The 12433-nt window shown below is 39.2% G+C and overlaps 1 protein-coding gene across 4 annotated transcripts in view; it reads left to right on the top strand.

Annotated features, from left to right (window-relative positions):
• The window catches only part of LOC136864206 (ras-like GTP-binding protein Rho1), a 204597-nt gene that overhangs the window by 160138 nt on the left and 32026 nt on the right, over window positions 1-12433 (top strand). For all 4 annotated transcript variants that reach the window (XM_067140901.2, XM_067140899.2, XM_067140902.2 and 1 more), the window contains one exon: window positions 11549-11731. In XM_067140901.2, coding sequence (XP_066997002.1) covers window positions 11549-11731 — 183 coding nt within the window. The remainder of the gene's footprint in view (window positions 1-11548; window positions 11732-12433) is intronic.

Below are 12433 nucleotides of genomic sequence, written 5' to 3'. Positions count from 1 at the left end.
CGCATTAAAAATTATGACAATATGATTTGCAATGTTAAAATGGAGTAACTCTTAATTCTAAAACACATTGACGTCCAAAACACAGTTTTTACAATTTGATCAAAATAACCAACAAATTGTTAGTATATCACAGTGTGGTAAATACGGAAGCAAGGACAAGCACAGAGTGCCACGTCACATTCCTCACAGTAATAGATTCCCGTCGCCTCCGGTTTGACGGGCACACAACGCAATGTTTTCTTCAGTGATTCCTACATCCGGTCGGCGGATTCTTAGATAATGCAACGTCTTTCCTAACGAAGCCATTATCACGTCACACGGAACAGTTTACCATCATATACAGACCAATTTACAAAAAGTTATCAGAACGTGGACAGTGGAGTTCGCAGAACAAGTGTATCATAGTAACAACGACAATGAATTCTTTACGAAGAATTTGGTGCGGACTGTACGAGGCAACACGAAACAGCTGTTGGACTGCCGCCTAGGCGCGAACTACCCGACTGGTGTGAGACCGGATAAAAATGAATAGGACAGCAATAATCACATCTAATATGAATGGAATTTGTTTTAAATAACGATAGTAGATGGCAGAAGTGATATAGAACAGTCAGGCGCCTATAAGAAGCTAACCCTACGTAAGAACATTTAGAAGTACAAGAACGCCTAAAGGCGTCAAACCCAGTACTCATGTGACAGCTGTTCACACCTTTAGGCGTCAAACCCAGTTAAGGGATTAAACTACTTTTACAGCCATGTCATGAGAGAAGAAATTCTACCAACATTCCAAACCAGTTTTATTATGCCTAACTTGTCCAATAACACCTGGTAATCACGTTACAAGATTAACTGTAGGGACACGACAGTGTACTTGTGGCACTTTCAGCCATTTGTTTTTCTATTTTTCTTTTTCAGTATAGAAAAGGCTGGCATTTGGTTCATTTTCTTAGTCTTCACCACTTTGTTCTATTTCTGAATTTTCCCGTTCCTCGACATCGTCATTTGTACTTGTCGCCTAAATCCACATAATACCAACATAAATGGTCCGTTATTGGACATTATAAATTTACTCATTCGGGACAAATATTTCAGATTCCCTATGGGAATCAACATCTATATCATAAATCCTCATTGTCGACTACATTTCCATTATCATCAAACAGTAAATTATAAACCAATAGCAAATCATTGTGATCCCTAAAGTTCGAACATCGTAAGTTGATTTGCCATTTCACAACAAAAGCAGTGAGTTTCATAAAGAACTGTTTAACAAAATAACCAGCGTTGAACACTAACGCGAACGTTGATATCAGTGTCAGGCGCAATGTATCAATTTTTCACACAAGGCTAGTACAGACTAACACACATACTGCATGTCGGTTTACACTCAACTGAGTTTTAGATGGGACTACTAAGGAGAAGAGGAATGGCTTCCAGCGTGGCAGACGACGACGCTGAAAAAGCGTGGGTGTGTATCATTCTGTACTGTTGCTCCCAGCGGAGGGTTAAACACAAACACTAGATCTACCTCTGTAATATCTAAAATGGGGAAAACATGGTAATTTTTATAAAATATCTATTCAAATATCCTGATTCTTTATTTTTGTCATTTTAGATCCTTATATCAAGCATGAACGTGGGAAGATCAACATGAAATAGAGGTGAAGCTGTCACTTTACAGAAAGAAAAAATTACAGGTCAAACAGTTGGTTGTAGCTGAAAAGCAGAAATGCAAGGAAGATCTGGCTACCAAAATAATACAGTATTGTTAAGAATAGAACAACTCAAAATGAATCTATCCAATCAATCTGTAGAACTTCCGAATGGTGAGGTGACTAGGGATAAGACCAAAATATTACAGGAGTTCCAAAGGCACTTTGAAACTTTGCTGAACTGTTATGAAAATGTCACTCCATTAGACGACGAGCCTTATGATTTTGGCAGCACAAATACCACCAGTCTGACATGGTTGGAAGTGGAGACCGTAATATCTAAGCTGAGAAACAACACATCAACTGGATCAGATGAATTAAGTGTTGAGATCAAAGCACTACAAGAGGTAGGACAACAATGGACGTACAGGGTACTAAATAGAATCTCGAAAGAGAATGTAATACCCAATGACTGGAAGCAAGGAGTCATCATCCCATTGTTGAAAAAAGGTGATAGAAAGAAATGTACCAACTACAGAGGTATAACTCTGCTGTCACATGGCCTCAATCTACGAATCCATCCTTGAGAGTAGGATTAGAAAATATGTTGAACCTACTGTACACTTGAGGAGGAACAACATGGATTTAGACCTCGTAGATCAACTATAGACATTTTTGCCACCAGAATGCTCTATGAGAGGTATTGGGAGAAAGGTAAAACACTTAATAACTGTTTTTCTGGACATCGAGAAAGCATATGACCATGTACCACGCAGGCATATATGGGAATGTTTAAGGCATAAGGAAGTGCCCGATGACATAGCACAAGTGCGACGATTATATGATGAAACCAAGTGTTGTGTCCAGGTCCAGGATGGAAGGTCAGGTTGGTTTGAAACGAAGAGTGGAGTCCAGCAAGGAAGTTGTCTTTCACCACTTCTCTTCATAATCATAATGGATGAAGTTTTAAAAGCAGTTAAGAGAAAGGATCCAACAACTAATGCTCTGGTTTTTGCTGATGTATTGGTACGGGTGAGACAGAAGCGGAAGTACAAACTAGACTAGATCTCTGGCATGAAGCTTTTACAACCTTAGGTCTCAAAATCAGTAAAACGAAGACAGTTGGCTTGGTGATGAGTAGAAAATCTCCAACTGTTCATCTAAGAATTGGAGATGAGATGTATATTGTAGACAACTTCTGGTATTTAGGTAGTGTTCTCATCAGACAGTATCATACAGCAAGGGATTAGGAACAGAATACAGAAAGCTTCCAAATTCTATCACGCTGTACATCAAATACTTTGGGATGAAGCATTTCCGTTAGTTTCCAAAGACCGAGCTCGATAGCTGCAGTCGCTTAAGTGTGGCCAGTATCCAGTAGTTACATGTAATTAATCTCATAATAGAACCGTATTGAGGAATATTAAAATTACTGTATTGAGTAGGTGGTTGTTAATAAAAGAATTTTATAGTTTTAATACAGTATCCAGTAATCGGGAGATAATGGGTTCGAGCCCCACTGTCGGCAGCCCTGAAGATGGTTTTCCGTGGTTTCCCATTTTCACACCAGGCAAATGCTGGGGTTGTACCTTAAGGCCACGGCCGCTTCCTTCCACTTCCTAGGCCTTTCCTATCCAATCGTCGCAATCAGACCTATCTGTGTCGGTGCGACGTAAAGCAAATGGCAAAAAAAAAAAAAAAAAAATCCCAATGATCATCTTGTACAAAATATATCTAGTACCCATATTGACGTATGGCCTTGAAGCAGCAACACTTACTGGACCAACAAAGAGTAGTCTTCAGGCAACAGAAATGAAATTCCTCCATTCTTGTCTACAAAAACAAAAATGGATAAAATAAGGAATGTGGATATCCGACGACAGCTTGGATTGGAAAGAAACTTGCTGGAGACTCTAGAATTGCAGAGATTGCAAGGGTATGTTCACATGAAAAGAATGAACCCTCACAGGACTCCTCGAACATACTTTGACCACAATGTTCCTGGGAAGAGACCAAGTGGAAGACCTTATAATGTTTGTGAAAAACAGATAATGAAGGACCTTGAAATTAGAGATGTGAACTGGTGTCTCGTATATGAGCAGCATCTGTGGATGGATAGAACAAACTGGAGGAGGCTCGTACACAACCGCACCCGGCGAAGAAATGATGATGATGGTCAGTCAGTTGTTTAACTTCTTTTTTTAAACACTGAACCCACGGTTTTGATTTTATTCACAATTTTCTTACATTCCATAACAAGTTAGCACTCTCGCTGGAGGTTATGCATGTAATTCTCTTCTCACTTTCAGCAGGTCGCATACTGCGGCTTTAGGGGATCAACCTTAAACTCATGTTACACATATTTAACTGTGATTTTTACTATTAATTTTGTTTCATCAAGGAGAGTTAGTTTTAGCTGTAGGCCTATTACGGAAAGATAATACAGGCTACCATGGAACTGTGGAAGAAAATAAAATACTGCTCAACACGGAAACCCATGCAAATAGTGTGTTCCTAACCTCTAATTTCTTCGCAGCTTCCATAACCCTGTGCTGAAATAGGTAGGTGGAACTCGAATTCTGAAAACAAGAATATTAACCTGAAGTTAACAGTCCGAGGGTTAGAGTATATTTAAACCCCCTTGATGAAACCAGGCCTAGGATTCTTCCAAGATTGTACCTTTTTAATTGTTACCAGCTTCTTCACCTATATCAACAGCCCAATCCTTGCAGAACATTTTCTAGCATACTGCATTACCTCTGAATAGACTGGACTCTCTAATCCTCTTACAATTACTTCAAGAATAATGTACTGTATTTGCTCAAATACTATGATTTTGTCTCTAGTATCAGTAAAAAATTCTGTAAAAGTCTTGCTTACTAACTTGTGTATACTTCAGTGTGTTGTTTTCGACCTATCAAATTTTGTCTTATATTAAACGGTTGCCATGTAAACTCTTAAGATTGTTTCAATGCTTTGGTTTTTCAACATAATTATGCAAGATTTTAATTGTTGCTATCATTCTTGATTTGGAATTCATACAAGAAAGATGGATTGTCAGTTGTCTGCAGTAAGTAAAATTATATTTGTGCCCAACTTGAGTAGCTCAGATAGTGGAGCACTGGCCATCTGAGCCCAATGTGCCAGATTCAATCCTGGCTGAGTCTGGTGATATTTGAAGGTGCTTAAATACATCGGCCTCATGTCTGTACATTTGCTGGCATAAAAAAAACTGCAGGGCAAAATTCTGGCACTTCAGTATGTCTGAAAACCATTAAAATATAGGCCCTAGTTAGCGGTATGCAAGATTAATAATGTTATTAAAATTATTTGTACTGCCTGTTAACTTTTCTGACTTTTGTTGTATTCTGTAGTTAAAACTTGAATAGAATAGGTGTACATTATTCAGAATTTCCAGCATTTTCATCAGTATATTGTGTTATCAAAAATGACCCATTCTGCATATCCCTGAGAACTATCATTCATTTATAGCTTAGAATTTGCTAATTGGTCTGTATTTCATAGCAGAGTAAAACAAAACTGTAGTAGAAATTCTAGAAAGTGTAAAAAGATGTCCCAGACTTTGAATTTGGTTTGATTGCCACAAGGTGACTGAGGGCAAACAGATGCATATTCTGATGAAGACTGTAGATCCTGACAGATAAAATCGTGCCTGTCTTCTAGTTTGAGCAGAGTTAGTTATATAGGTACCATAAACAATAGCTTCATTCTGGCAGATCCTCTAGAATTCATTCACTGCATTTTTTCGGTATTGGAATGTTGACAAACTAACAGCAGTGACTTGTACAGTGGAACCTCAATTCTCCGTTTTTGGAGGGACCACAGGGGAAAAAAACATACAACACGGGAAAACGGAAAATGCGGGAACGATTGAACCATCAACAATTTGGCTAAACATTACAAAAATGAAATATGTATACTTATAATCTTACAAACGCCCCTAAACCAAACCAAACTACAGCCCCAATGGGCCTTCCGCCTACCAAGATCCGCCCTCGGTCCGAAGTCCTGCAGATTACGAGGTGATGCATGGTCGGTGTGACGAATCCTCTCGGCCGTTATTCCTGGCTCTCTAGACCGGGGTCGCCATCTCACCATTAAATAGCTCCTCAATTAAAGGTACTCGTAGAATGAGTGAACCTGGAACCAGCCCTCATATCCAGGTAAAAATGCCTGGCCTGGGTGGTAATCGAACCCGGGCCCTCCGGATGAGAGGCAGGAAAGATAGACTGCGGGGCTGGCTTCAAACATTAATTACCGGTACGCGACTTAAAAATCTCGAAAAGTTTTCCGGGGAAACTTCATCAGTTTCCTCTGAAAACTTAGTCAAATTCCTTTGAAAACTTCTTTCAGTTCAGCAACTTTGATCAGCCAAACTCTTCGAAAAATCTAATACCCGTAACGCCAAGCCAAACAACAATCAACCACAAGTAGTTATTAATTCTCTAATCTAATAAAATAAAGCACATTAGGTACAAAAGCGCCCAACATGATGGCAAAATCCTTTCTTTTTAATCTTCCATTGTAAATTGGTCACCGGTATACTGTTCCTAGTCAGTTTATGGAAATCTTGTACCTACTGCGCAAATTAGGCCTACATCAACTTTTAAAGGTTATGTTGAACTCCAGAATATGGTTTGGGATGTATCGATCCTCAAGTCCCTGATGCATTATATTCAATTCTGCCTATCACTAATTACAGTCAAATTTACCGAGCTCGATAGCTGCAGTCGCTTAAGTGCGGCCAGTATCCAGTAATCGGGAGATACTGGGTTCGAGCGCCACTGTCGGCAGCCATGAAGATGGTTTACCGTGGTTTCCCATTTTCACATCAGGCAAATGCCGGGGCTGTACCTTAAAGGCCATGGCTGCTTCCTTCCACTTCCTAGGCCTTTCCTATCCCATCGTCGCCATAAGACATGTGTCGCTGCGACCCTTTCCTATCCCATCGTCGCCATAAGACGTGTCGGTGCGACGTAAAAAACAAATAGAAAAAGACAATCAAATTGGAAAGAGAAAAAATATCATTAACACTTCCGAAATTGATTATTTACGACCTTGACCTCGGCTGGAAAGCACGCTCACTGTAATAAGTCAGTACGAGTGCGAAATGATGCAATGTTTTTAAATGTAACGTGCACCGATTTTTATAACATTTCAACACAAAATTGTGAAATTCCCAGTCTTAAACTAGGATGAAAACAGTAATAGGCAGTCCCAAAACCTCCCATGGCTTTACGTATGTAAGGTCCATCATCCGTTCTGGTCTCGGTAACATAATCGTATATGATAATATTAAAATGCTAAATTTGTGTTACCGTACCGTACTTAAGAAGGAGCAGTTTCGATTCCTGCCTGAAAGCCCTGTGACTATACAGTGCCCCGAGGAAAATGCCGAAAACCTGTTCGGCGATACACTCGAAAAAAGTAAAAAAAAAAATCTAACCCTGGACATAATGTAGACGTTTTGCAAGTACGAATATTTGACTAAACTCGTCCCGTCTTCAAATAGAGCTGCCGAAACTTGCTCTGTCTACTTCCAATTGTTGTGGGCAGTTTGTGATTTCCAAGGATTATCTAAACAGTACCACCCGAATGCGATGCTAAGATGATCCCTTATGAAACTTCACCGCCGATCGCTTTTCCAGTACAGTACTTCCTCAAATTACCGCAATGACGGGACGTCAACATCAAGATCCGTAACTATGCTGTAGCCATCCTTTCGTAAGATAGTTTCATGAAAAACACGTGATCGAGGATTTAGCGTTGATTGGACTGAAATTTCTGGGCGGTGGATCCAGGAAATCGTTTCTTCGAGGAACGTATAATGCGGGATTTTTACAACATGATTTAATTAGAATGCTGACTGGACCACGTAATTTGAACGAATAATACCGGAAAATGTAGTTTCCGGGAACGTATAATCGAGGTTCTACTGTATATTACAGTAAGATGTGGTAATGAAGTAGCTAGATCATACTCTTTCTACTGGAAAATAGGTGATAATGAAGTGCCTCCACCACTCCATATCTTTTGTGATCTTCATAAGGTGATTTTATTACATCCTGTAGATTACTTGTATGCTGTTCCAGATGCATGTACTGGTAGTTTGATTTTTGTGCTAATAAGGCCTGGATTCTTATCTGCAGGTACAGAATTACTCTAGATGGCCTACAGTTCTACCTAAAAGTTATCAAGGCAATTCTGTAGAAATGTGGAACGGCGATAAGGTCAGCTTCCATTGCTTGAAGTTAGAAATGAGTGCCAGGCGAAGAAACACAGTAATCATTTCTGAGTAGGTCAACAACCCAGTGTTGATGCAAAACACTGAAAATACATTCTGGGTGTAATGTTTCTTATCCTGACTCTTCTTTTACAACTTACCATGAGCTAATCTGAACTCTTGTATTGGTTATGTGATCTACTTGTGTGTTCTGTTTACAAAATCATCTCTTTAAAAGGGAACAATAGCCATTACCGACATGAAAATGCTCCTTGTACAATGTATTCTACAATACTCACAGCTATATTTCTGAGCAAATGCATAGCGGGTCGTTAACAATCCATGTATTAATGCAGGCCCTAAAGGAATGAAAATTTTAGTTAAGATTTACATCTCTGTTTGCAGATCTTCAGTCTGAACTAAAAAATTATTTGGGCATAAATAGTTTTAATAAAATTGAGAGCCAATTAAAACAAACAACCAACCATTCTTGGAGAGGTAGTAAGAGTTAACACATTAAAGTCATAATAAATGGCCACATTGTTGACTGGAATCAGATTGCCTGCCTGTAGTTTTAGCATACCTCTCTTACAAAAACATGCATAAAGTTCTAACTAAAGATAATTCACTCAAATTTTGCATTCATGCCATTGAAAGTTGACTTACCTATACTTCATTCCTTGAATGACTGCTGGCTGTGGTTCAAATGATTAATTTGAAATCATTTCAGAAAGAGCGGATCTGTGTACTAAAACATTGCACATTTGGATGTTCAGCGGAACCTAAATTGTTCGTAAGTATTTCTGAAACACTGGTGTATCCACGAATTCGGTATATATCAGAATTGTCTTAATTCTCAAACTTCCAATCACTGCAGTTCATTTGTATCACCGGCCATGCATGTTTGAAAAAAACCTGGTGTGGCACTTTCACTCTCACTTTCTTCAATTCACTGTAACTTTTACTGTCGCTATCACTACCCTCAAACTCGGATTAATTTTCCAGAACTTCAATTTTGCCATCTAAATCACTCTCTACAAGCACTTTCAAACTCGTGTCATTACCGCGAAGATGGTTGTACTGCATAATGAATACTAATACGGATGAAAATAAACTGTTGTTAAACAATCCCAGTATCTCGCAGAAATACAGGCAGCATTGTTTACCAACAGTACATGCCTCTAGTTCCTTACCAAGTGTATTGTGAGAACTTGCACTGCAAAGGGAATATAATATACTGAAACAGGAACGCCCGTACTTCAGTTCTGCAGAGAGCAAGGATAATGCCAAGGCGTGTACGTTTCATGCTTTAGAGAGTATGAGAGAAGAGTAGTGAAAACAGTTCGTATTTAAAGTGGAACTTGCAGTTTATTCAAAAGAAATGCATAGAAATTATATCACCTTTTACAGACGAATAGTTAGAATGCCCTTGAAGATGTGGAGGAGGCGTCGTTCTGCGGCGTCGCACGTCGTCGAAGTCGTCCCACGTTGTCAGAGTTGACCCACGGCTGTTGTCAGCCCTTGATGTTGACGGAGACTCGAACCTGTTAAGTTTTGTATTCCACAAAGTCCTATGAAAGGAGCAGAGAAATGTAGAACTTTCGCACAGAATGTCAATGGAATCTGATACGACACTTCTCTACTGCACTGCACTGCGAATTAAGGCGAGACACTGTTAACTAGTCGAATAGGTTCCACTGTAAATGGTATTGGACACACTTTTGAAAAAAGATGAATTCAAAGTCACAGTTCTGTGAGAATAATGCAATAGGCACTATCGAACTTGAAATAATAAGCAATGAAAATAATCTGGAGCTTTCCGAGATGCGATAGTTTAGCACTTCACTCAATCTCAAAAGAAACTAAATTAAGTCCTTTGGACACAGTCTCTGCACTGTCTGCATTGAGTACATGCAATGTCCTAGCACACACACGTAGAAATAAATTAAAGCTTCTGCGAAAACAGAAAGAAACAGTTTGACAGTCCTGTGAAAGAGAACCAAGTTCTGTTACGACTCAGTCTTAAAAAAAAAAAAAAAATCTCGTAACTTCTCAAAGGTAAAATTATCACTGAGGCATAGTATTACACGTAAATTCAGACATAGTCTTTGAGGGGAATTGACATAATCCCTCGAAAAGAAATAAAGGTACCGTATTCCACGAATCAGCACTGTCCTTGAAAGGAAATATCGGCACAGTTTTATGAAGGTAAATGTTAGCACAGTTCTGTGTAATGGATTGACACAGTCTTTGAAAGAAATGAAGATTGGCACAGTTTTATGCAAAGGAAATGTTGACACTGTTTTTCTCACGGAGTGATTGACATAGTCTTTGAAAGAAAAGTAGGCACTGTCTTTACGAAATAAAGTGACACTGTCCATAAAAGAATTGTCTTGTCACTATGGCACAACTTTACGAAATAGCCTAACACAGTCTCTTGTAGAGGAAACAACTAAAGCACAGTCTTCATGCCCTAAGTCCTTTAAGCACAGTTTCAAAATGTACAGTCTCTTCAATTACACAATTCACAAAACGAAATGAAGTTACACGGCTCGACAGAGTGATATTAACAAGAATAAGCTTTCGTTTACACGCGAAGTTAGAGTCCACAGAGAAGGCTTTCAACACTAGTATTACGTACTTTCGAACCCCGGTCCTCAGCCGGACAGAGTAACAAACCGTATCACATAACGAGGCGACTGGTTCACGACGATGTGCTCGCTTGCGCGCACACACACACACACACACACACACACACTCTGAGACATCCAGTGACACACTGACTTACTCAAGGCTGGCGACTTCCTTTTATTGCCGAAGGTCGGGCGTCTTGACTGTAAATATGAGCATCTTAAAAAATTAATATCTCGGCCATCCTTCCGCCAATTTTAATGAACTTTTGGTTAGTAGCCTTTATTGTCCAGGCCTACAAGGTGACGTTCTCAAAATTATGATTTAACCTTCCGTTCATGATGAAATGCCATAGAACAGAAGAGAACTTTCAGTGTGACGTCACTTGGCCTTGGCTGGCACTCTGGAGCAGCGCTTGCTTTCATGCCGTCTCCCACAGTGCCTGCGCGCTCGGTGCTCGTTTTGAATGCATACAGCCGGGTGTTAGCGAGTTCCTCTCAAGAAATACATGAACGCGAATGCTCGCAGGGCATTCCCGTTTCAATACGAAGATAAGAGATACTGCTTTTTTGCAAGCTAAGCTCAGTTTCCAGTAGTTAAGTGTTATAGGTAGAAGAATTAATAATGTTACTTGCTTTACGTTCCACTAACTGGTTTTGCGGTGTTCGGATACGCTGAGGTGCCGGAATTTAGTCCCACAGGAGTTCTTTTATGTGCCATTAAATCTACCGACAGGAGGCTGACGTACTTGAGCGCCTTCAAATACTATCCGGACTAAGCCAGGATTGAACCTGCAAAGTAGGAGTAAGAAGGCCAGTGTCTCAACCATCTGAGCCACTCAGTCTGGCCGGTAGAAGAATTAAGATTGCATAAAATTTTAACAGTACGATGAAAGTACTTAATTTTTATCACTTATCATGAAATAGGAGAGTTGTGTATAAATAGCATTCAAAGGGAATATGTGTGTGTTTTGAGTTATGTATACAATTTATGCATTATTTTAAGTGTCTTCATTTTCCAGGATCTACGAAATGATCCAAACACAATTAAAGAGTTGGGCAAGATGAAGCAGGAACCTGTGAAGCCTGAGGAAGGTCGAGCTATGGCAGAGAAGATCAGTGCCTTTGCTTACTTGGAATGTTCTGCTAAAAGCAAGGAAGGTGTTCGTGAAGTCTTCGAGACTGCTACAAGGGCTGCACTTCAGGTATGTGCGTTCTTCTTATACCTTATGCAGACGTGCCAACTCTCCCAATTTAAGCGGGAAACTCCCGATTTTTTCATCTCCATAGCAGAGACAAATTCCCCTCCTCCCCATTTTTAAAACAGTTTCAGTAATTTTTGTATTTTAAATGCTCACACATTTCCTTGTTCTATAGATATGTTGCTAAGTATGACTGATCGATAGTAGTTTTAATGTAATAGATAAGAAAAATGTTCCACCGATCAATACATTTATTGTGGATGAATTATGACACTAGTACCGGTTTCGACCTATCTTGGCCATCATCAGCTAGCACACAAATTTACAGTCATGGGATAAATTACAAAGAAGTTACTTAAGAGCATCCGGATGTCTGATAAAAAATGGAAGTGAAATATATTGCAGTATGTTGTGTTAAAATAGCTCTGATTAAAAGTAGTGATGGTTAGAATAAATTAAAACCTATTGATTGAGCATGGACATGAGTACATAAACACATTAAAATATATATGGCACATCATAAGACACTAAAAATATATAGCACATTGAACACATTAAAACATGGTATATTTTAAAAACGTCTATTAAAATTTGAGTTCATGTTGCGTTGCATTCATTCTTCAATCCTCTTGTAGTTCTTGAGTTGATTAAGTTGAATATCGAGAATGTTCTATGGTTGACATACTTTGTATTGGTATGTTATAA

The sequence above is a fragment of the Anabrus simplex genome, chromosome 2 (genome assembly GCF_040414725.1).
Source record: "Anabrus simplex isolate iqAnaSimp1 chromosome 2, ASM4041472v1, whole genome shotgun sequence".
Classification (NCBI taxonomy): domain Eukaryota; kingdom Metazoa; phylum Arthropoda; class Insecta; order Orthoptera; family Tettigoniidae; genus Anabrus; species Anabrus simplex.
This window is presented reverse-complemented; position numbering and strand designations above follow the sequence as displayed.